Source organism: Nicotiana tabacum, chromosome 12 (assembly GCF_000715075.1).
Source record: "Nicotiana tabacum cultivar K326 chromosome 12, ASM71507v2, whole genome shotgun sequence".
In the NCBI taxonomy this organism is placed as follows: domain Eukaryota; kingdom Viridiplantae; phylum Streptophyta; class Magnoliopsida; order Solanales; family Solanaceae; genus Nicotiana; species Nicotiana tabacum.
Genome location: NC_134091.1, coordinates 123,105,281 through 123,131,345, shown reverse-complemented (window position 1 = coordinate 123,131,345; position 26,065 = coordinate 123,105,281). Strand labels below are relative to the sequence as shown.

At 38.4% G+C, this 26,065-nt stretch overlaps 1 protein-coding gene across 2 annotated transcripts in view; it reads left to right on the top strand.

Moving 5' to 3' along the window:
• The first annotated feature begins 5,260 nt into the window (after nt 1-5,260).
• The window catches only part of LOC107779691 (protein FORGETTER 1), a 53,470-nt gene continuing 32,665 nt past the window's right edge, over nt 5,261-26,065 (top strand). The window contains exons 1-7 of one of the 2 annotated variants that reach the window (XM_075227007.1): nt 5,261-6,003; nt 7,465-7,530; nt 8,074-8,247; nt 8,322-8,452; nt 22,887-22,963; nt 23,614-23,795; nt 23,935-24,012. In XM_075227007.1, the coding sequence (XP_075083108.1) occupies nt 5,548-6,003; nt 7,465-7,530; nt 8,074-8,247; nt 8,322-8,452; nt 22,887-22,963; nt 23,614-23,795; nt 23,935-24,012 (1,164 nt within the window). In that variant the 5' untranslated portion in view covers nt 5,261-5,547. The remainder of the gene's footprint in view (nt 6,004-7,464; nt 7,531-8,073; nt 8,248-8,321; nt 8,453-22,886; nt 22,964-23,613; nt 23,796-23,934; nt 24,013-26,065) is intronic. The other variant, XM_075227006.1, reaches the window with a different exon arrangement.

Here is a 26,065-nt window from a genome sequence, read left to right as displayed (position 1 = left end):
TTAGAGGCTCCGTAGACAGGTTGTGGGTGGTATTTGATGTGGGGAATTGAATTAGAAATGTTGGTATTTGGAAATCATATTTTTCATTAATTCTATAAACTCGTACTATTTAGGCTTGTTCAGCCGGGTTTATTCGGTTGAACGCTATTCGCGCTCCCCGAGTTTGGGGCGTGAAAAACTTGGTATCAAAGCCTAATATTTTAAAGTGTCCTAGGATGTCTCGGAGCCTTGTCTAGTAGAGTCCTTCTCATCGGTGTGTTATCGACCACATCTATAATGGGGAGGCTACTTCGACATTTAGGAAATTTTATGCTTATTTGATATTCCATATCGTGCGATAGAGCCCAAGACAAGGAGCTAATCTCCTCGCTATGTCTCATTTTCCGGAGGAGTAACCCACGAGTTCGAGTCAGCAAGGAAGGAATGAAAGAACCAATTACTAGGGGAAGTGTTCTTGTTCCTATTAATGTCACCATGCTATCATATCATGTGGTGAGGGCACCTAAGAAGCAAAAGAGGATTGTTAGCTCTAATAATCCGGATCGTTTGATTTGTAAGAAGCACCACTTGGGTTTATATTGGGTCACTCTTGAAATATGTTATGGTTTTGGAAAGAAGGGGCACAAGAAGAACAAATACCCTAGGTTGGGTACACCAATATCGGTCTGCCTGATATGTGGGAAGGCACATTTTACGTCGTGTTGTGAGTATACTCATGAGCGTGTTAGGGATGGTAGGGCTGGGAAATTCTAGAGGCCCACACAGAAACCCGGTACTGAGATTTTTACTCCCGCTGTGAAGGCCTAGAGGAAAAATAAGAGTGATTCTTATGACTTGTGCAAAAAGGGTGAATATCAAGTCAATGGGACGAGTCATTTTAGCGGACCTCATCCCCGTTGTGTGAAGTGTGGGAGATATTATTTGGGGGTATGTCATTATGGTACCGATGTATGTTATGGACGTGAAGTTGAGGGGAATCAATTAAGGTGCTACCCTATCAATCTAAAATCACCAAGTAAGTTACTCCTTGCTACCTTATTCTAAACATCGCATTATTTTCCTTGTTGTATATGTACATATATGGTCTTAACCAAAACGTTGAATCATAAAATATTGCATGTACATACTCTTTGAATGAGACACAGTATTCGTGAAGCCTCTTGATGACAATTCTCTTATTTATGACATATTGAGGAATTGAGTTTTATAATGATTTCTTTGAATTGAGTCACAATCCTAGGGAAATACTTCCCACTTGCTTCCATAAACTTCTCTACAAGGGACTACACTTCTTAATTGTCATCCTTGTTAGATAAGTCTAGGAGTTGAGATTGCCTCTGTGAATGTGTTATGGTAAAGTCTGTGAGTCGAGGAGCCCAACTCGAAGGCCGAAATTGCTAAGGAAAGAAAATGTTCCCACTTAGTTGTACAGTCAAATAATTATGGGTCGAAATGTATTTTCTATGTGTTATGATTTAAATAGGTGCAACTCACATCCAGGTATTAATTTTGATAATATAATATTTGTAATGTTGAGATCAGTATTGTTGATATATATTATGATGTTTTGTTGAGATCAGTGTTGTTGATATATATTATGATGCTTTGTTGAGATATGAATGTATTGTTATGATGGTTTTGGTGACTCTCTGGCAGATGGATAGGCCCAATTACAAAGGAGACTCTGCCGAAATTTTAGAAAAAATTGGTTGTTAAATGAAAGAACTTGGAGTCCAGTTTCTAACGCTTCAAACCGTTCATCATTTGGACACTACTACAAGAAGTTATGACCAAATTATCAAAAGCTGGCAGAATGTGACACTACCGCGACGCGTATGTGGGGATTTCCAGAACACTTCAAAAATTCGTTTCTAGGCAGATTTTTCACTACTGCGCGGCGCCCCATGCGGCGCGGCTGTGCAAATTTTGTGGTTTTTACAACTCGACCCCATTTTAATAAATAGCCTTTTGGGCTATATTTGGGACGATTTTCTGGTGAGTTTAAAGAGAGGTGAGAGCATTTTAGAAAGAGAAGGAGAAAACCTAACCTCCCAATCATCCAATCTTGCACCAATCTTCAAGAATCAAGGAAGTCAGTCACTAGATTATCCTTCATCCGGGTAAGTCCTACTTCTAAGCTTTCATATAAGAGGTTATGAGTTCAAATATATTGCGGGGTTGGAAATAGGCCATGCATGTGACACAAAGTTGTAGTATGTGGGGTTAATGAACCATTTTGGGTAGTTTCTTGTTGAAATTGGTTGAGGGATTAAAGAATTTTCATTGTAGAGCCTTGTGGTCTATTTCGCATGTTAGGTGTTTGACAAAATTCCTAAGAGAGTTACATCATGGAAATTCTTCTAATTGTTAATCGATTTTCACTATCTTCATACAGATTGTTATTACTAGAAGTATTGGGGCGTTGTAGTAACTTAAGGAAAAGCTCGGACAAGGTACGTTGACTAAACTTTCTCTCTTAGAATCGAATTCCATAATGTTCCCGTAAGCTTCAAAGTATGGTTTGCGTATTAAAATGTTATGACTTTGAGTCGTGTTTTAAATGAAAGCTAGTATGCTAAATTGTGTGAGAAAAATTCGATATGTTTAAGGCTCTAAATTACTCATATGTGTACCTAAAGTCTTGATTGAAAATGAAATAAGTGAATTGGGGATATAAAGTGTGGCTAATGTGCCAAGAATTTAAGTTATGATTGTGGCTAGTAGTACAAATGAATTGAGAGGATGCGATAAAGAATATGAAACGAGCCTCGACTCAATTGTTTAAAAATAATTTTGAAAATAGAATTGCCTAAAAGTTTTTGTACTCAGTTTATGCCCATAGGTTGCTGCTTTAACTAATGCTTTGCTTTATAAATATATCCAGTGTGATTCGAGTTCTTACATACTAATGTGTTAAAATTGTATATTGTCATTTATGGGAAAGAGTATTGTGAGTATAAATAGTTTATTGATTGTTTATGATTTTGATGTATGTTTCTATTGCTGGTCGGTATGCCCCATTTTTGGAAAAAAATCTTTTGTATTTAAAGTTTCCATTATTAATAAATTTGAGGTATATGATTGCTGAAATATTCTCTATGTTGATATTTGATGGTGATCTTTGAAATTGAAAGAGGTGAAAGTGTGGAATATGAAATACGGCCACCGTGACAGGAATAAAGAATCTTGTGAATGGCCAAATGAGCCAAGGAAATATTGTTGTTGTTAGTGACTGGAAATACTAATGAGAATTTATACAACGTGAAATATGTTGAGGTGAGTACAGTTGTATTTATGTTACCTTTGTGTGCAAATCAAATAAAAAAAATATTTTTCTGGGAACATCATTAACAAAATCGAGGAAGGGTGGGTCATAAGGCCCACATCTGAAACTACACGTGCCGGTATAAGGGTGGATTGTGGTTATTTCCCTTATTTGGGATGAAATTAAAATATTGGTGAAGTTGTGATTATTCCCCTTAACTGGGATGAAACTGGTAATACATACAACAACAAACCAGTATAATCCACAAGTGGAGTTTGAAAAAATTGGTAATACATGTGAATTGGAAATGTCAACCCACACGACATATGTGGGAAGGCGACCTAATTGATCGGGTGGAGATCGGACGGCATGTTGCACACATGGTGGTACTACTCTTGGTAACAACTTTCGTTCGCATCACATGTCAAACCACATTGTTCGTGGGGAGATGGCCTAGCCGATCGGGCGTGATCGGACTCCGTGCTAATAAAGACGGTGATATATCGGTGCTAATGATTTCCCAATCCAAAATTTATATACGAAGTTCGTATTTTGAAAATTATTATATTTTAACTGGACATTTAGATATTGTTGATTGTGACTTACTGTTTCTATGTGTTGCCTTTTCTTATATGGTATTCTATTTTGAATGAGGACTTTTAACTATACATACTAATGCTATTCGACGGTACTAACGTCCCTTTTGCCGGGCGCTGCATCTTTAATGGATGCAGGTGATTCTACAGCAAGCGACATTGATCAGTGATAACGGTACACTCTTTTCAACTGACTTGGTGAGCCCACTTCATTTTGGGGTCATGTATCTTTTGTCTCTCATTTACTTTGTGGTTGAGGTATAGCCGGGGCCTTATTGTCGACTTTTTCATATTTCTCTTCTGTTGTACTTAGTGGCTCCGTAGACAAGTTGTGGGTGGTATTTGATGTGGGGAATTGAATTAGAAATGTTGGTATTTGGAATTTTTTTTCATTAATTCTATAAACTCGTACTATTTTGAAAAATATTGAATGATGCAGTTAATGTGAATGAAATGGACGTGGTTAATGAAAATTTTTCAGTATTTGATTAACGGAGTACATCTTCTCTTTATTTAGGGATAAATTTGGATAGAATGAAATCTAACAGGCTTGCTCAGCCGGGTTTACTCGGTTGAATGCCGGTCGCGCTTCTCGAGTTTGGGGCGTGACATATCATATTCTCGGAAACTACATCTAAAAATATTATTGTTAATTAAATTTAACCCATAATCACATAAATTTAATTATTTGAACTAAGAACCTTCTTTTGGGTCAAACAGTTATGACAATATTATCGACATTTCTATTCTGATAGAAATATAGGCCATGTGTAGAATATTTTTTCCACAATGTGCACTTTTTGGCTTAATAACTCTCGTGGTGTGTTGTCTCCGAGAAAAAAAAAAACTCAAAATGCAGTTGTATAATGGGACTTAACAGTAACGGAAAGGATAGACAAAAGCCGTTAACAATAACAGCCATAAGTCGCATCTTTCGACCCTCAATGATATTAAATAGTGAGGGAATCAATTTTTAGAAGTCCTTTATATCCTCAATAGCACCCTTAGTGTTGAAATTTTATCATTACAGGTAATTTATAAGCAAGCATTTGACAAATACGATTATAAGTAGCATTTGTTGAACGCGATTTATAACAAACACAATTTATAAGTTAAGTCGCATATGTTCGAATGCAACTCATAAGCCGCATATGGTGATGACTGAATATACAGTGATCCGACTCACTATTGTGACTATTTTCCTATTCGTAGCTAGTCCAAAGAGTGACCATTCCATCCAATTTTTTTCTATATTTTCGAGGCAGCTATACAATATAAAAATCCCTCAAAAAATTTCATATTTTATCACAGATTGTTGAGTACTAGTATTAATTATCCTCGAGTACTAGTATTAGTTATCCTTAATTCCTTATAACTAAACCACGCCTAAGGATTATTTTGACAATTTATTATTTATTCAAAGACATTGCCCAAACTAACTTTCTGAGACTTTCTTTGTGTACTATTCGCCACTCACCAGTAAGGAAACCGGAAGCGGGAGCGTGCGCTCCAAAGCCCAAGAATTGAGGACAAGCCAAAACTGACCGAACATCTCCGGCCACAATCCACCTTTTCCGGCTGTCAGTCATTTTTTAGTTGACATCTTTGTCATAAATTTCAATTCCCGGTTGTGCATCTTCTTTCGTCTTCTTAGTCTTTCGACTGGTCTCTTCTTATTTGTTTAATATGGACCAGCAATCGGTCCCGATTCCGTCAGTTGTTCCTCCGTCTCTTCCGCCACCACCACCACCACCACCGTCGGCGAGCAGTTCTAATGGCGGGGGAGGTTGCCAAGTTCGGTGTGCTGGTTGCAAGATGATATTGACAGTCGCTGCGGGACTGACGGAGTTTGTGTGCCCTACCTGTCAATTGCCGCAGATGCTGCCTCCGGAGCTCATGCCTCAACAACAGCGCAGCAGTGCCCTGGCTCATGGCATTGATCCCACCAAGATCCAGTTGCCCTGCGCTCACTGCAAGGCCATACTTAACGTCCCTCATGGCCTCTCTCACTTCGCTTGCCCTCAATGTGGGATCGACCTCGCCGTTGATATCTCCAAAATTAGGCAATTTCTTCCTCATCCTGCTGCACTCCGTCCTCCTCCTCCTCCTCTTCCGCCTATGCCTCAGGAAGAAGTCAACGAGGTTTTTACTCTCCCTTATCGCCCTCTGTTTATTCTTAGGAAACATGCCCTAAAAATAACGCCGTTGTATTTTGTTGCTTTTAGCTAAAATTTTCCACCTGAAAAACAGTCGTCTACTACAATTAGTTAATTTCCAAAAAGCTTAAGGGATACATTAAGTAAAAGGTCATTGAAATTTGGGAGGTGAAGAAGTATCATTTAGTCAAGTAGGAGATAGTGGCATCTCCTATTGAAGTGGGTGATTGGGGATAAGGAACTTGATGGTGTTGAATAAAGCATTACTAGGAAAATGAATATGGAGGTGTGGGGTGGAAGAACATTCATGCGGTGGAAGAACATTCATTGGGGAGGAGAGTGATTGCGGATAAATATAGGGTAGAACGGGAGAGAGATGGAGAACAAACAAGATAGCTTAAACTAAGGAGTTGCTTTTTGGAGAAGCATTGGGAGGGTGGATAATTTCTACGGCAATGTGATGCTCAAAGTAGGCGATAGAAGAAGAATTTCCTTCTGGAAACAAACTTGGTTTGAGAACTGAGAAGCCCTTTTATGTGGAACTTTCTCCACTATCTTCATAATTTTGACTCAACAAACACACGTAACTACTTGGTGAAGTAACAGGTTGGTAGAAAGGACGAAAGGATGAAATTCTTCTATGACGGACTGTTAAAAGGACAGTTTCCTCAATCATTATGGGTTCCTAGAGTGCTTTTTTTCTTTTAGATAACATTTCCGGAAGTTATTCTATAGCATGCAGGCTGACAAATGATGTCAATCTACATCAGTTTGGTTCTATATGTGCAAGATCGTAGAGAGGATGTTAATCATTTGTGACTTCATTGTCCTATCGCGCATATACTCTGGTGTGCCATATGAAAGATGTTTGGAGTTGCATGGCTGGTGCCAGTGACTGATGTTTATAGGAGGAAAGGGAGGAAGAGCACGGCATATAGCTCTTTTGATGCTGATGTGGACCATATGGAAGGAGCGGATCAGAAGAGTGTTGAAGAAGTTGAAAGCTCATTTTTACAAATTAGTGGATCATTGATGTTTTTCTCTATCTTTTGGATTATGTTTGACATTCCAGTTAGCTTAACAACTGAGTACTCTTCACAGAGAATCATGTTTTGCACAAGATTCTTCACTTTTGGCATACATATTGGATGCAGGGATTTGCCCCTTCATACCAATAAAATCCTAACTTTTATATTTATAAAAAAGAATAAATTTCATTAGCATTTTCAGTATCAATAGAGTTGTGGTCTAATGAGAAGAAAGGTTGTGCTCAACAATAATTTCCTTTTTCAAAAAATAAAAATAAAATAGTAATAATTATAGCAATTCTTCTGGTTCAACTATTTCTGCTACTCTCTTTTGATCAGATGATGTGTATACCCTAATTGACCCGGGAAAACTTTATTCCATACTTTTCAGTTATTTACATTGCATTTTGATCTTTCAGGTTGCCATTGAAGTAGAACGTGAAGAAGATGAGGGTGGCATGGCTGGAGAAACGTTCATGGACTATGTACGTTTTCTTTTCAACCTCCACTATTTACTCCTAGTATTGTAATAGTGGGAGAAATATGTGTGTATGCCTTCAAATTTTTCAAGCAGTTAGTAATAATATATTTACCCATCAATTTTTTTTTCAAGCAGTTATCTTCTATTTTATTATGTAAAATGGTGTAATGTTGGAGAAGAGAGAATTTGAAACACAAAAGACATGTGATAATGGCTGTAGAAAGATGGATATGTCCTTATAAAAAAGAGAGAGAGATCGGTGTGTTACTTTTGTTACAATGACTTTACTAACTGTTCCCATTTCTTTGCTAGTAAGGTGGTTGTGAGCTTATTAATGGAGAAAATTGTGACAAGGTTTTGAGGATACTAACTCCTAGAATCCCCTTATCCAAAAAGGAAAAAAAAGCTCCAAGAATCTCCCCCTCCCTAAATGTGGTATCACATGATATCATCATTGATTTTAAGCGGTTGAGATCTTTGTGTTAGTATATTACAAGTTGATGGTTGATCCTTTCAGTTCTTATTTTCTTTTCCTGATTCAACACAGCGGCCTCCCAAGCTATCTATTGGACCTCCACATCCTGATCCTATAGTGGAGACATCTTCCTTATCTGCAGTACAGCCACCTGAACCCACCTACGATCTGAAGATCAAAGATGACTTGGAAAGCTCAAACGCACTGTCCTGCCTACAAATTGAGACATTGGTTTACGCTTGTCAGGTTGCTATTCTGACTCATGTTACCCGATTCTGTTTACAGGCTCTTACCTTATGGTTACTGTTTTCCTGTAACAGAGACACCTTCAGTTCCTTCCAAATGGTACCAGAGCAGGATTTTTTGTAGGTGATGGTGCTGGTGTGGGGAAAGGACGAACAATTGCTGGACTCATATGGGAGAATTGGCACCACGGTAGAAGGAAAGCATTGTAAGTTTTCGGCTAAATGAAGTGCATTATTGGTCCCTCGGGCTCTATCGAGCATATAATTTTTTATGGCAGAATGACCTAAATGGCACCTATACTAGGCACCCAAGGGTGTGGCCTAGTAGTCAATGAAGTGGGTGAGAACCATGAGGTCTCAGGTTCAAATCCCAGCGGAGGCAAATACTAGGTGATTTCTTCCCATCTATCCAAGCCTTGGTGGATAGAGTTACCTGGTACCTGTTGTTGATGGGAGGTGGCAGGTATCCCGTGTAATTAGTCGAGGTGCGCGCGAGCTGGCCCGGACATCACGGTTATTAAAAAAAAATAAAATAAAAAAATTGTGCCACTTTGTTATGCCGGTCCCCAAACTTAACAATTTGCATATTGAACACTTATACTCCTTCAAACCGTGTATAATAAACGCTTATGACAGGAGGCTGCCAGTGCGTGTAATACAATCTCCTCCACGTTAGCTGCCACGTCAAAAAGTAACAATGTGTAGATGCCATGTCACATGGTAGATTAAAAATAATTAAAATCAAAAATTAAAAAATAAAAATAAAAATAAAATTCAAACATTAATCCCCTAATCTTCTCCCTCATTGATTTCTCTCTCCCCTCACGTTCTTCCTCCTGCCCATCTCGTTTCTCTCTCTTCATGTTCTTCCTCCTCTCCCCTTCCAATTCTTCTCTTTTTATATTATAGAAATAAAATTAAAATGAATAAAGAAAAGAAATCGAGGTAAAATTAATTGTTTTTCCATATCAAAAAGTGGGAGAAGAAGTTCGATGGTCCATTTCCATGGCTGAAGGCGTTAGGTGGAGGAGAAGAGGTTCAGTGGTCCAATTTTTGTCCAGCTCGAAAATGGGGTATAATTCATTATTTTTCTTCTTCTTCTTTTTTTTTTTTTTTACTGATTTAGGAAAAAAGTCTTGCCTTGTTTGATTTTTGAAATTGGGGGTTAAATTTTCTCAAAAAGCTCTAATCTTTTTAAAGTATTAATTGGTAAAAGATGTATAATTTGTGCTTCAAAATCCTTTATGGGTAAATTTTGAGGATTTTTCGGTTGACCCTTTTTTTGGTTTGTTGGTATTTTTGATAGTTTGATGGGTTTCCCTTCTACAAAAAGGTCATATAATTAACTGTTATCATCTATAAAAAGGGCATATAATTGAATTTTAAAAAAGATCTGAATTATTGGCCAGAGGAATCTAATTTCATGATAAAGTTTCAGATTCGAGGGAAGAAACAAATAAAGAAGATAGGGGAAGGGAGAAATAATTGGACAGAAAATGTTGAAGAGAGAGAGAAAAAAAGAATTGGACAGAAAATGTTGGAGAAAGAGAGAAAAGCAAAGAAGAAAAGGTCACTTTTCTTCAACAATGGAGGATGAACAATCGGGAAGAAGATGACAGCCAAAAAATGGCTGTTGGTGCCTTTTTAATAGGCCTCACGCTCCTTAAACGAGTGTAGCACACACACTTCAGTAAAAAATGCCACATATGATGAGCGGGGTTTAAAATGCTCAGTTTTTAAGGGTAGAGGGATTTGGTTGGCAAACTTGTAAGTACGAACACCAGCATGACAAAACTGGACAAGTACAGGGGCCTCCCAGGCTATTCTGCCATTTTTTATTGGTAAATAAGCATATAAACTTTTAATATTTTAATTTTATCACTTATCAATTTTTTTTTTGTATTGTCGCTTGTACTCTAATCATAGATGGAATTTTTGCATCTGAACCTATTTTTCATTTTTTCTTTTGCATTTCTCTTCTGGTAAACGGTTTTCTTAAATGCTTATTTTTTTGAACGTTAAAATGCCCTATCTCTATTATAATCACGTCCCAAACGATCCCTTAGACATAACTAGCACCCACCCAGCTAACACTACCTGTCACGCGAACCAACTCTTACTATACGCTTAGCATTCATTCACGACATTTGATAAATTAATTAAGTATCCAAAATAATATAATAATTAATTGCAAATAATTAATATCTCGAAATATTAAATTAAAATTCTCACCCAAATTACGCATTAGACCCTGGAGCATATAAAAGAGAATTACATAAATTTAATGACGGGTCTGCAAACCCAGAAGAAATCAATGAAGACTCTGTCGGCAGCCTCCATGGACAATGTAGTGGCTCTGTTCAACAACATAATCCACTTGAATGAACTCGTCAGCTATTAGCCTCGTCCTCCGGAACAATATTTGTATGGACATGCAGCTAAGGAATGAGTTATACGTGAATATAGTTGGAAAATAAAAACACACATCAACAAATACGATATAATAACACATCAGTTATTACAATCAAGTATATCGATAAAGCTAATATAATTATTTAGAAGCAACAACACATCATACACAAAGGACTTGTCATTACCGGCGGTGAAGGAAATTAACCAGGCATTTTGACGAGTCCACGGCAACATATGCTGCCCTAAAGTATATTACAGTAGCAAAGAACTAATTTCTAACGCTTACATGACAAGGCACAAAGCCACGCCACACTACAAAATCATGTATTAAATAATTTCCACCTTTTAAACAAAATAATATATATATGCGGCTGGTAAAAAAACCATCGATTCTGCCAAGCACACGCTCGTCGTCCCAACACATGGACCAGACATACTAAATACATTTTGCAAAACAAGTTTTGAAAGTGTAAAATTCACATGTCTACAGAAAGCAAGCGCCTTGGCTTAAAGTCTTTGCTAACGACCAACTAAACAACTTCCAATGGCCTCAATCTATGCAAAGTATTGGTTAACGATGTCAATTATGCTGGTTAGGGTCATTTCATAATTTTTGGAATAGGTAAATCAAAGTCAACTAAAAAGTTAACTCCCTATCAACATGGTCAAATTCCCAAAACCAATCACATTTTCGAGTTACCCACAAGTTGTAGAGCCCAAATTTATAATCAAGTTTCAAACTATGTCAATTGATGGGTCAAATTTCAATTTCCCTAAATTTTTAGCTTAAAGCTAAATCTTAACTTTCTACACCTCAAGTCACGAGTTTAAAGATGAAAGCATATCTCAATTTCATAATTCAACTCAATACTCTATACATATACAATATATTAATGTTCATGCCTTGAAGAGTTAAAAACATAAGGTATATAGATTGATACCTTATATTTGCGATGTTCTGAAATTTCAAATTGGAATGAAATGACCTATCGTCGCTTTTTGTGTTTTACGAGCCAATAATGTAGTAAGCTTAGTGTCTATTTCCCATAAATCTCTAAACAATGATTATCACAAATCAAAGCTTTGCTTTAGCTTCCGGGGGAGCCGCCGCCGCCATATCTTCTCTAAAGAGACCCCCTTGCATTCTATTCTCTTTCAATAAATCAAAAGCACTTCATTATTTTCCCAAGTACTTTTTGTCTCGTCCAAATAACATAATGATGGGCTTGACCCACTTTACCATTGAATTATCAATCAAGATCACTTTATTTTCCAACTATGATAAGTAATGTGAATTTGGCCTACTAGTAACATAGTTAATCCTCACCTCATACTTAATGTGTATATAAATAATGTTCCCGAGAGTATATAATTTTATATATATACACACACAATTCATAATTATCCGATTCGATATGCAACTCACTAAAACTAAGTAAATTATAAATAAAGAAATACCTTAAAAGCTCACTTTTAAATGCCAGGTTATTACAAAAATAACAAAAAGCAAAAGGAAAGATAAACTTTCCGTGCTCCCGTCATATCTCCTCTGCGGATGGGGAGAGCGGTCGAGGTCTTGAGTGTGGAATGGATAGATAGGAGAAATGGTGATGATAATTCTGGCTGAGGCTGTGGCATCCTGCAAATGATGAGTATTAAGGTGAGACAGAAGGCACATCCGAGTTGGGCAAAAGGAAAAGCTTACTTGCACTTTAAGTACTCTGCTCGCTTCTGCACTCTTTTTCCTCTGGCAATTGTTATTGGGTCAATATGGACTTGGTTTTTGGATGCTGCACAAGTCTGTTTCCTTTTTTTCTTCTTCGTTTGGTGGATCGTGATTGAGTTGATACGACCTGTTTTTTCTCAAGTTGGATATCCAAGATTTATCTTTTTCTGAAAGATTGAGAAATGAAAGGTCTTCCGGCCATGCCCAAATGCGTACTGGCTTAGTAAAATCTGTTGACTAAAATCCAGCCATGACTATTATGTAGAATATGTAATATATTAAATCTGTAAATGTGATATAACTATGATAAAGATATGTGAGAATCTGTAAATATGATATCTTTCAATCTATGTAGATAATGCATTAAATCAGGTAGATGTTCATATGTAAACAACCCTTAAAGTTTGGTGTTACTATGAAAATAGAAAATACTTCTCATCGACTTTATTAACAATGTACAAGAGGTGCTCCTTGTATAGGAGTCTCACGTATGTCTAATAAGGTTATCAATTCCTATGTTAATAAGGTAAGTAAACATTCTATTATTAAATACAGAAAATGTTCTATGGTATCCTATAGAATATTCTATATGATTTTCTTTATTCATGTATAATGAATTTAGACGTGTATGAATCTGGACACATATTCACTTAATGTTCTAACATGCGTTCTCAAACTCAAAGTGGGGAAACCAACTTGAGTTTGCTTCTTTTGAAAACATAGAAAATTCATGCCTCAATTACGCAAGAATAGTGCATAATCACCAAAAAAGAAAACGAAGCTAGAATACTTCCCTTCGGAAAATAACGGGTAACTGCATGACACAAGTGAGAAAGAAGAGAAGAAAGATAGGGGATAAAGTGCTTGATTATTTCCTCAAGATGTTGGGTTTAAATAACCTTTGACAGAAATACAAATAAGGAAAGACTACAATTACAAGGCTATAAAATCTCCTAATTACTTACTTACAGGGGTTAGTGTAATTACAGGGATTTGTGTTTCTTTTTATATTTACATAGGATTAATTCTTGCCATATTTAACACTCCTCCTCAAGGTGGAGCATACATGCCATATGTTCTTAGCTTGCTACAAATATTGCCTATTCTGAACCCTCGTTGTGATTTTGTGAGGACATCTGCTAGTTGGTCTTTTGAGTTGAGAAAACTCATAGCAATGCACCCAAACTCAATCTTTTATCAAATGAAGTTACACTCTACTTCAATATGCTTCACTAATTCATGAAATACAAGATTCAACGCGATATGTAATGCGGCTTGATTATCACAAATCAATTTCATCAGCTCGTCCACTCCAATCTTTAACTCCTATAGAAGTTGCCTTAGCTATATAAGCTCGCAAGTAGCCAATGCCATAGCCCGATATTTTGCCTATGCGCTTGGCCTAGCCACCACATCTTGCTTGTTACTTTTCCAGGATATTAGATTGCCTCCAATTAAAATGCAATAACCTGAAATGGACTGTTTATCAAAGGGAGAAACAAGCTTCCACGTACCACTGCATGTAAAGCAAACATCTCTTCGATCATAGCCTGTCGCCAACTAGGATGACATAGCACTGAACCTAGGGATGGCATACGATTAGTAAGATAGCAAGATGCGAGAGCTGCATCCCCCAAAAACCGTACGGAACATGAGATTGTATGAGTAGAGCACGAGCAATTTCAATAAGATGCCTATTCTTTCTTTCAGCTACCCCCTTTTATTTTTTGATAGAAATAATTGGCTTCATTGATGTCATCAAGAAGATGCAAAATATTACAAGAAGCAGAAGCATAGAAGCTTTAAAAAGCAAAAAAAGACCACCTGTTAGCTTACTACATATATGCTAACTTAGATACAAAGAGCTAACAAAGTTCACAAATGTTTCGGGGGAATCTACAGGGGAAACATTTGGGCAGCTAAATAAAAAAAAAGGCATTTAGCTTTTAGGGTCTGGTTAGGAGTTGAAAGTCCATCAAAGCATCTTCTATTTCTTTCATTCCATATGCTCCAACAAATACAAGTAGGTTCCATTTTCCAGATATTCTTGATGGTCTTATCAACTTTCCAGCTGCCCCAACTCTGAAATGCCTCCTTTATGTTGTGACGCATAACCCAGCTAATACCAAAAATAGAGCAAAACATGCTCTAAATATCTGCTGCAACTCTACAATGTAGAAATAGGTGGTGGTTAGTTTCTGCATCCCTTTGACACATGTAGCATCTATTAACTAACTGGAAGTTCCTTTTAACAAGGTTCTCCTGAGTCAAACATGCCTCATAAAATGCAGTCCAGCTGAAGTAGATGACCTTGGGTGGTAGTCTGGTTCTCCATATTAATTTCCATGGCCAAAGATCGGTAATTCCATTTCTTGCCATTATTAGCCTGTACCCTGCCTTCACAGAATACCTACCATCACTTGCTCCTCCCCATCTGAACTTATCTGTGATGTGCTCATTTAGTGTGACACCATGTAGTGCCTCTAGCAGTCGAACATAATCAGAAACCTCACAGTCCTGCAAATTCCTTCTTAGAGTAACATTCCAAATTGGGCCATCTTTATTTTGAATGATTGTAGAGTCGGGATCACTTGCAATCTCGAACAGGTTAGGATAGTCAATCCTTAGGGTTGAATTCCCAAACCATTTATCCTTCCAAAATTTGATTTGTTGCCCATTCCCAATTGTAAGGTGGTAGTGTTCAGAGAATTCCTCCCACAATTTGCGTATGCACTTCCACACTCCCACCCCATGGGGTGCTCTTGTGAGTTTAGTGCACCAATTGCCTTGAGTTCCATGCTTAGCATTGACCACCATCTTCACAAAGGTTGCTCCCCTTGTGTGTACCTCCAAAGCCACTTCATCAGTAGGCATTTGTTGTGAATTGCCAGGTCCTTGATTCCCAACCCTCCTTGGTGTTTTGGGAGGATGACCTTTTTCCACTTCACCAAGTGAAACTTATGCTCAGTGCTATTCCATTCCCAAAGGAAATTTCTCCTTATCCTGTCCAATTGATTTTAACACTTTGCTGGGCATATGATGTAGTGACATGCAGTATGTGGGGATGCTGTCTAGGACACTATTGATTAGTGTGAGTCTACCACCCATAGAAAGGTATTGCATATGCCAGGAGGCTAATCTTCTCTCAAATTTCTCAATGACCCCGTTCCATATTGTTGAAGAGTTGTGCTTTGTTCCCTATGGTAGGCCCAGGTACGTGGTAGGAAGTGTGCCAATATTACAACCCAGAATTCCTGCTAGCTCCTCCAATTTCTGTACTTCATTGACAGGATAGATCACACTCTTGAGCATATTGATATGTAAATCTGAAAGTGCTTCAAAAAGAATAAGAGTTAGATTTAGATGAAGCACCTGATCTCTGTCCGCACCACAGAATATCAGTGTCATCAGCATATAGCAAATGAGAGATGTTGATATTGCTCTGAACTCCCACATCAAATCCTTCTATCCATTGTAGTCGTTTGGCCGTGTCTAACATTTTGCTTAACCCTTCCATAGCAAGTATGAATAGGAAGGGAGAGAGGGGATCTCCCTGCCTCAAACCTCTTTGTGGTGAGAAGAAACCAACTGGGCTTTTGTTGGCTAGGACCGAATACTTGACTGTGGAGATATTAAATTTGATCCACTTGATCCACCTGCTGCCAAACCCCATATGTCTGAGTATTGAGATAAGATAAACCCAATTTAATTGATCAAAGGCTTTCTCTATGTCCAACTTACATAGAATGCATGATCCTCCCCTCTTTAGTTGCCAGTCCAGTACTTCATTAGCAATCAAAGAGGCATCCGTGATTTGCCTATTCTTTATAAATGCATTTTGCTGATTTGAGACCAGCTTCTCCATCACTGACTTGAGCCTTTCTGCTAGAATTTTTGCTGTAATTTTATAGATACTTCCAATGAGGCTAATTGGTCTGTAGTCTTTGAGTTCCATGGCTCCTTTTTTCTTAGGGATCAAAGCAATAAAGGAAGCATTGCATGACCTCACCATCCAACAATGATCATGATAATGGTTTAGTGCTCCCATGATGTTTGCCTTAATAAAATCCCATGATTTGTGATAAAATGCCATTGTGTATCCATCAGCGTCAGGTGCCTTGTCGGGAGAACATGACTGTATAGCTGCTAGAACTTCTTCCTCCTTAAAGATTGCCTCTAGATTGAGACTTTCTTCTTCTGTGATACTGGCCATGCCTTCAAAGGTGACAGTAGGTCTCCGGTCCTCGTGCTCAGTGTAAAGCCCCTCATAGAAATCTAGTATCTCCTTTTTAATCTGCTCTTTGTCCTCAATAATTTCTTCTCCCACCTGAAGTCTGTCAATACTATTGTACCTCCTATTGGAATTTGCAATCTTTTGGAAGTACTTGGTATTCCTATTCCCATCTTTAAGCCAAAAACACCTTGATTTTTGCCTCCGAGGGACCTCTTCTGCTCTTGCTAGTTGCTGCAATTCTGTTTTCAAAGTCATCATGTGAGTGATCTCCTGTTGTGTGAGATTCCTCCTCTCCTGTTCCTGTTCAAGTACTAGGAGCTCGGTCAAAGCTCTAGTCCTTTTGGTGTCCAATTTCCCAAACTCTTCCTTGTTCCAGGTAGTAATATCTTTCTTTAAGGTTTTCAGCTTCTGCATGATTATGAAATCTGCACTACCTGTGAAAGAATATCTTTGCCACCACCCTTTCAATTTCTCCATAAACCCTTCTGATTGCAACCACATATTTTCAAATTTGAAATATGACGGGCTGGCATCCCAATCACCACTTTCCAGCATGATAGGTTTGTGATCAGAGATCACTCTAGGAAGTATTTGTTGCTTCACTGCTTTAAAGGATTCATTTCATTCAGGGGAGATGAGGAACCTATCAATTCTCGAAGCTTGAATACAGTTCTCTCCTCTGGTCCAAGTGTAACAAGCTCCTTGAAGTGGCAAATCTATTAAACACAAGTCCTGTATGGTTTCAGAGAATACTCTCATAGCCCTGGATCTCCTTGTGCAATTGAGTCTTTCCCTTTCAAATATGCAAACGTTGAAATCCCCCCTCCAAGCACCCAGTGACCCTCCCATAGACCCCTTGCACCTGTAATTTCATGCCACATGACCTCCCGTTCTAGGTTGGTATGAGGCCCATATATACCTGTAAAGCACCATCTGAACTCCTCCTGAGTACTCTCTAAAATGCAAGAGATGGAGAAGGGACCTTGCATATTCTCAATGTTATTCCATTGTCTTCTATCTCATACCACTATAATCCCACCCCTGTTAACGCTTGCTTTCCACTCAGCCCACTCAGCCCATCTATTTCCCCATAATTTGTAAACTTCACATGTTGGCCAATTTGCAATTTTGGTTTCTTGTAAACACATGACATCAACCTTCCATTTACGAACCAGAGACTTAATAGTACTTCTTTTCCTACTGTCATTCGCACCTGCACATTCCAGCTTAGAATTTTTAATTTCATCCGGAAACAAAGCGGTAATGCCTGCCCTTAACCCCTTTTAACTGTTGTTTCTTTCGATCGTAATTCAACCCACATATTAGTCTCATTCTTTCCCCTTCCCCTTTGCATTTACCCTCCTTCCCCAACTTGGATGGTGACTTTTGTTGTTGTAGCTGAGATTGCCTTATCTGTTCCATCCTTAGAATTAGGCCCAACAATTTATGCTCGAACCCCTGTGCATTGATCCCAAATTCTTTGCATGCCTTACCCATTGTAATCTTAGTCCATTTCGAAGTTTCAACCACTGTTGGTCTGTCTATCCTCTGCATGCTCGTTTCTCTTTCATACCATGTTAATGGAAGAGCTGTAGAAATTGATTGAGAGGAAAAATCTGAATTTGAGTAACTCATCAAAGCTAGCTCCTTGTGTGGCGATGGCTGACGATGCAATTGAGGAGAAATTTCTTTTGGATCTTCTTCGTCATCAACATCTGTAGAGCAGGTCCCTGTGCCTTGTTCTGGGAAAGCAACCAGAGGTGATTAGGTTTTGGAATTTGTAAAATATCGATTGAGTTAGTGCAGGGCTCAACCGGTAATTTATCAAAATTATTAGTGATTGGGCTGGGTTTCAGCCCAACTACCCGCCAGATCTGCTTCTCCTTTAAAAGCTTGGCCTCCTTCACTAGGGTTTTCCTCTTTGGGCCTGTCTTATAATAACTCCTGTCCATATTTTGGCCCAAGTTTTGGCCCAAAATTTGTGGGCCAGATTTAAGATTTGCCTTGCGTGTAATAACCAAGGGTTTAACATGTGCTTTAATTTTTGAAGTAAAGCTGTTTTGCTGCATGCCCACGTGCGTACTAGGGTTGGTAGGAGCGTGGCTCGATGTACCTGCTCCGTCATATCCTTTTCCCAACAACTCGCCGGAGTCACTTTTTCCGGTTGGACTAGGCTTGACGTGAATATCATCTAGAATTAAAACTTCAAAGTTCCAATCTCCCAAAGATAGATCTACCTTCGCCGGAAGTTTATCCTGATTCCTCACGCAAATACGAGCCCAAAAAAGATGAACTTTGTGCTTTGTATCCTCGTCTATGCCCACAAATCCACCACATTTTCCTCCGATGGTCTTAAAAGTACTTTCCGACCATGCATGTAGAGGAATACCAAAGGCCTTGATCCATCTATGTTCTTAAACTGTATTCTCCGGCTGCACGCCGGTCATCGGGGACCACCAGTCCAAGGATAATCTTCTGCCATTCCAGAACCATTCTCCTGCCTTGATTCTGATAGCTTTTTGTCTTGATGGAAAGTCGAACATGAACTGATTGTGATTCATTAAAGGTGATTTTAAGGCCAGCAGTAACCTTCCATCTCTTCACAAACCATTCTTGGATCACTACTGGGTTTGGACTCTTACCGAAGGCATCATTGAAACATCCGACAAGACATTTCGAGAGAAACTGTTCATTCTCAGACACCCCATCTGCTGGACCTTTTGTTTCCTGGGTGGTTGGCCATTGCGTGATCTTCGCAGCTTCCATGTATGGCCTGGACTGATCTGTCGCAAGCTGGAACCTTGGATTTGAAGCCTTCCCCAGAGATCTTAAAATTTTATCTGCAATGTCCCCCCATCCCCTGTTGTAGTCATTTTTAGGGATTATTATTGCAGATTTTCTTCCCCCTAGAATGGTTTCGATTCGCAAGAACCTCTCGTAGATGTTGAAATTTTGAATTACTTTGAATGTAGACTTGTATCCTTCTGCACCATCTTCTGCATCTATTCCCAGTGCTAAGCGTTGCTTCTTTCAAAGCTTTGCAAACCCATCGCAAGTTACTTTCATCGATTTTGATGCTGCTTGTAAATCTTCTGCTGCGTTCATAGAAAATAAACCATTTATCATAATCCTCGCTAATATCTCTTAACTCGAAGGACTTGTCCTCTGAGATAAAAAATATTCTCCAATCTATCACTAAGCTGAGAAGAGAGCTTCATCGGGAAAGTTGGGGACCTGGGAGATCGGAGATGAGAGAGGAGAAGATTTGGCACATTTCCCAATAGAGAGCATTTTTTCCAAAGGGCTACCCCATTTTATTGAGATGTGTATGGGCAAGATGTTTGATAAATGATCCCATGAGAGTTCATAAACGGCTGAAATGGGGAAGACAAATACTCTAGTGCATTATCACTACGAAATGTGCGGATAGAACCCCAAATTCATTTTGAATTTCAACGTGGAAGGTCTGGAAAACAGAAAACAACTTAGATCGATTTTTCATCAAGAATATCCAACTGCACCCTGAATAATCATTAATGAAACTGACAAAGTAGCAGAATCCCAAGGTATAACATACCCGACTAGGACCCCAAACATTTGAGTGGTCTAAAGTATCTGCGCGATTATCAGGACGCCAGGGGAAATGGGAGCGAGTATGCTTACGGAGTTGACATGACTCACACTCTAGAGTGGACAAGTAAGATAAACCAGGTACCATTTTTTGAAGTTTTGATAAACTGGGATGTTCCAACCGTTAATGTAATAAATCTGCTGAATCAGTAACAGAACAAGTTGTTGAAGGAAGACAAAATGTGGGTCCATATGATTTAGCTATGATAACGTAATAAATTCCATTTGGTTCACGCCCCTGTACCAATGATTTGCCCCCCATACTGCGTTCCTGTATAAAACAAGGTCATCAAGAAATAAAACAGCGCATTTAAGTGATTTGGCTAAGTGACTAAGGGCTATGTGGTTAAAAGTACTTTCGGAACATAAAGAACTGAATCCAAAGGTAAGGAAGGAAGTGGACTTGCTTGACCTATTCCAGTTGCCATGGTTTGAGACCCGTTGGCCATTGTGACTGTTGGAAGAGATTGAGAATATGAAATAGTAGTGAAAAGAGATTTGTTACTAGAAATGTGATCAGATGCATCTGAATTAATGGCCCAAGAGTCAGAAGAAGAAGATTGAGAGACACAAGTCACGCTACCTATTTGAACAATAGAAGCTATCTCAGAAGATGTCTGCTTACGTACTTTGTACTGAAGGAACTCAATATAATTTGGTAAAGAAATCATCTGTATATTTGAAGTATAGGACCCAACGGGATTTGAGCCAAGAGCATCCAATCTGAGTGACATTATAATGGATTTAAGAGAGGTCAATCAAACAACCAAATATCTGATGAAGAATATCAACAATGCTGAGATAACCTCAAAATAGGCAATTAGAAGCGTAACCAAATGTTATAATGATCACAGATACTGTTCCAGTCACTAAACTAGTAGTATGTTGGTCAAAAGTGACTAGACCATTGTTTCGCCAAAAACCACTGCTCTCGCCGGAATTTGAGGAAAAATATCATCGGGATTTGAAAAGTTCATCGGAATGTGATGGGATCTGGTGGGTTGGCTCAGAATCACCTCACGAGCAAGTTGTCTTCAAGGAATCTTGTCGGAATCTGGCCGGAAAGTGGCTCACGTGTCGGAAAATGGAGATAGTTGCCGGAAAATAAAAAGGTCATCGGAATTTGTTGTAACCTGGATGGGTAAGCTCGGAATTGTCTTGCGAGCCAACTTTCCTGAAGAGTCGTCGCCGAAAAATGGCCGATAGGTGTCTCACGCACCGTCACGTGAAAGAATCTCGTCGGAGAATTTTCTTCAGGTGCGCGTGTGGGCGCGTGAGGAGGTTTCTGCTGGAGATATTTTTATTGGTTGGTCGCTGGAGGCTTATCTACCTCGTGGTGGTGTTGGTATTTGCACAACACTGACAAATAATGATTTTTCTTAATTGGACAGCCTTAAATTGCCGGAAAAATTGCACGGCGACATGTCTTTCTTTCCGATGTCACTGGAATGACGCACATCGATAATTTTCTCACTTCCGCTCTGATACCATGTGAGGAAGCACGAGAGAAAAAATATATTTTTGATCTTCATTTATTATAATACAAGGAGCCTCTTTATATTTACACTCTAGAAATACATACTACTTCTATTCCAATGTGGGACTAAACATACTAATAAATACATAAATTATCTAACAAATTTGATTTAAAATTTAAATATACTGATTGTTTTAATGTTCTACCGTTCTTTCAACGAGTGTACCAAAAGCATTTTCAATGCACACTCAACTAGTATTTCTCGAAAAAACAAATGCACACTCAACTAGTGGTGGGACCTAAAAAGATGGCATATGATGGAGGTACCAAATATTCAATATTTGTTTTATGCACTGTCTATTGACAAAAAAGCTGTTGTCTGAATTGATTTTGCTACTATAGATTTTTCGCGTGCAAATTTCGTTCGGTGCTTTCAACTATATTGACCCGAAAGCGGACTACACCTTAACTATTTGTAACAAATAATTTTTTTCTGTTTTGTTAAAATGCTTTTATTTATTTTTTATCGTAAAGAGGTATGGGAGGTTGGCCTTGTTGGGTTCGAGAAGATAGAGGTAGGCCTAAAAAGTGGGAGAGGTGGTTAGGCAGGACGTGACACAACTCCAGCTTAGCGAGGACATGACCCTTGATAGAAAGGTGTGGAGGGCGAGAATTAGGGTAGAAGACTAGTAGGTAGTCGAGCATTTCTCTTTGCCATACCAGTAGCTTTAGTATTATTCTCGTATTTTTTTACCCTTAGATTTCTATTACTACATGTTGTTTCTTGTGCATCTGTTATCTTCTTATCTTGCTGTTGATACTGCTTCTCTTTCATGGCTTTCCACTACTATATTTCTTTTTAAAACTGCTTTGACTGTGCTTTGCTTGAGCCGAGGGTCTATCGGAAACAAACTCTCTACCTTTGTATGGCAAGGAGGTTGCGTACATACTACCCTCCCCATACCCGACTTGTGGAATTACACTGGGTTTGTTATTGTTGTTATTGTTACATTCATTAAATGGTCGTCTCCTTGTCGCTAAAATGATGGCTGTGCTCCATATACTTCTAAAGGATCTGTTTTTCTTAGTTTATGATCATATGCATTTTAGTTTCTAAAATTAAATGTAATAGTTTCCATTTTTCATAATGCTTTTCCCTAGGTGGATCTCTGTTGGTTCAGATCTGAAATTTGATGCAAGAAGAGACATGGATGATGTGGGTGCTATGTGTGTAGCAGGTAGTTATTTGAGAGTCCTAAATATGGTCTCAGGTTAAATGCTGCATGTGATCTAGCTCGTTCCTTCTCTGTTTGTTTATGTCAATATGTGCTAATGTGTAGTTTACTGATAATGGACGTCTCAAAGTGTTCTTTGATGCTTACCTTTAAAGAGATGCTTTTATGTACTTTTAAAAGTCTCCAACTCAAAGGAGTATAAACTTAAAAGCACCTTTCTTTCTTTATTTTTGTTTTTGGGGACTGCAAAATTAACTGATAACTCTGGAAACCTGGATTGAGGCAGCCGGAATGAGGTGTGAACTACTCTATTAGAAATCTAAGAAAAGGAAATGTTGACAAAGATGTATCTTTTGATCTTATTCTTGGGCTATTTGTAGTAAGGGCTAAAACATAGCTATTTTGGGTCAATTGACGATGCATATGGACCACATTCTACTGTTTTCTGAGGTGGATTTGTACCTATCACATACAATGAGTTGCTTTTGTTTGTGGATCTACCTACGATTTTTCTGATTTATCAACTGTAACGTATGATATGGTGAAACAATGTATGGTTCCTTATGCATTCTTTCCTTTGGCCGTTTCCGATTCCAAATGGTTAATGACTGAATGGATTTTGTAACTTAAATATCTATAACTTTCTCTTGTAGTGCATGCTTTGAACAAGCTACCTTATTCTAAGCTTGACTCAAAGTCTGTTGGCATCAGGGAGGGGGTTGTTTTTTCAACATACAGCAGTCTCATAGCATCTTCAGAGAAAGGTCGGACCCGTTTGCAGCAGCTTGTACAATGGTGTGGGCCAGAATTTGACGGTCTCGTCATATTTGATGAGGTATAATTTTGGACTAATTTCAATATGGTTTGCAGCAAAAATTGTATCCATGTATGGATCTTTGTCATAGTCCAAATTTTTGCGAGAAAGAGACATCCAACTTGTCTCACTTAGCTATGGTTTTACTATTTATTTGTAGTGTCACAAGGCAAAAAATTTGGTCCCTGAAGCTGGGGGACAGCCAACACGAACTGGTGAAGCTGTACTTGAAATCCAGGTTTGTTTTTCAAATTGAGTCATTGAATTTCGGTGAAAATGTGGTTCCATCCAAATTGAGTCATTGAAACATTGAGTTCCCAAAAATATATATTGTGGTAGAAAGAAAAGCAAGTTAAGATCTCTTCCTGCTGTCTGGGTTTCCTCTTTCTTTTTCCCCTTTCTTGTAAGGAAATTTCTTTTTGGAGGAATGAAAAGATTTCACTAGTGATAATATAGAAGGACAAGAAATAGGGATAATGTGACATAGAGCTATGCTGAAAGAAAGTTTTTCCAGTCTCTTTGAAGAATAGTTAAGGCGCTCGAGAAAGAAAATCCTGCTATCTTGCACCTGCAAGAAGAGACAATTTGTTACTCTGTCTCACATGGTGACCGGGGGCATACTCAATTGCTTGGAGAATTCTTTGGATTCAGGCCTTGTGCAATTCACAACTGCAAATATCGCAGTGCTCTACTAGAGCCCCAAATCTTGGCACTAACAAACTCAAAACTCATTCCAGGAGGAGTGATTTTTGATTCAATAACATGGTAAATGATCTCCCACCAAATCTCCCTAGCAAGAAAATATGCGAGATGACACTGAGATGCTCATTACATTGTGTAGATGATATTCCAATTATGAAGAATTGCATAATATTGTATCCCAATATGCAGTCTTTTCCTAGTGTTTTAAGCTAGAAAGAAGAAGCGATGCGCAACTTTAAAATAATAGGATTAAAATTCCCTAACATACATGAATTTAGACCTTTACAAATTAGAATTCCAATAAGATTATCCAATTATATTTTCAGCCAATGCATCCAAAGGTGTGGCCTAGTTGTTAATGAAGTGGATGTAAACCTTGGAGATTCAAACCTCAACAGTGACAAAAAACATAAGATGATTTCTTTACATCTATCGAACCTTTGGTAAGCAAGAGTTACCCTGTACCTATGCTAGTGTGAGATAGCAGGTGTTCTATAGAGTAGTCAAGGTGGGGCAAGTGCCCGAACACCACCATTATTATATATATGTATAAGCATGCATGTACCGAATAATAAGAAGAGAAAGTGAAATTAGTCCCGAAAGTAATTTCAGCTCAACGTTTAATTTACATGTAATTTTAGTTCCAATATTGAAGAACAACTAGAGAAAAAATTGAGGGTAGCTAACTGCATGTCTGATTGAATAATAAGAAGAAAAGTAGAGAACTAGAACTCATTAAGAGAGCAAAATTTCAAGAGGACAAAATTTTTAGAGAGAAGAATAAGAAAACAAATCAAAGAAGAGAATGTAGCAGAAGCAGATGGAAGATGGAGAAGAAGAAGAAGAGAGAGCAAAATAAGAAAAATTAACCTCTCCAGAGAATTTGACTCTGTGTCAAATGAGGTAGTTGACTCTAGAAAGAAGAACGGAGAATCAGGGATTTTATGTACTTGGATCTTGGAAAAGCTTATTACTTTGTGAATTTGGAATTTTTGGATTTCACTGTGTTCAAGATGGGTGTTGGGAATAAGTGGAGGAGATAATCAAATTTTGCATATCTATTGCTAGATTCTCTATTTTGGTGAATAAGAGTCTGCGTATTTTTTGGTAGCTCGAGGGGCTTGAGCCAAGGTGATCTGTTATCTCCCATGCTATTTATTTTGGTGATGGCGACATTGAGCAAGATGAACAATGTTGTTGCAAGAGGTCTCTTATGGGGTTTCTCTGTCTCGTTTATGGGGCATAGCAACGTCATAGTCGCGCATCTTTTATTTGTAGGTGAGTGGTATTCTGTGATGCAAATGGCTCCCAACTGTCATACTTGAGGCATGCCCTCATCTATTCTAGACCTCAAGATCAACCTTAGAAAATGTGAGATCATATCAATTGGCGGGCTGAATGCCATTAACGAGCTTGCGTAGGTGCTGAAATGTAAGCTAGGTGCATTACCTACTATCTGTATGGATCTACCTTTGGTACCTCAAACAAGGATCTTGCTGTGTGGAAGTCGATGATTAAAAGAGTTGAGAAGAAGCTAGCAGGATGACAAAAGAGGTAATTTTCGAAAGGAGGGAAGAAAGTATTTTGTC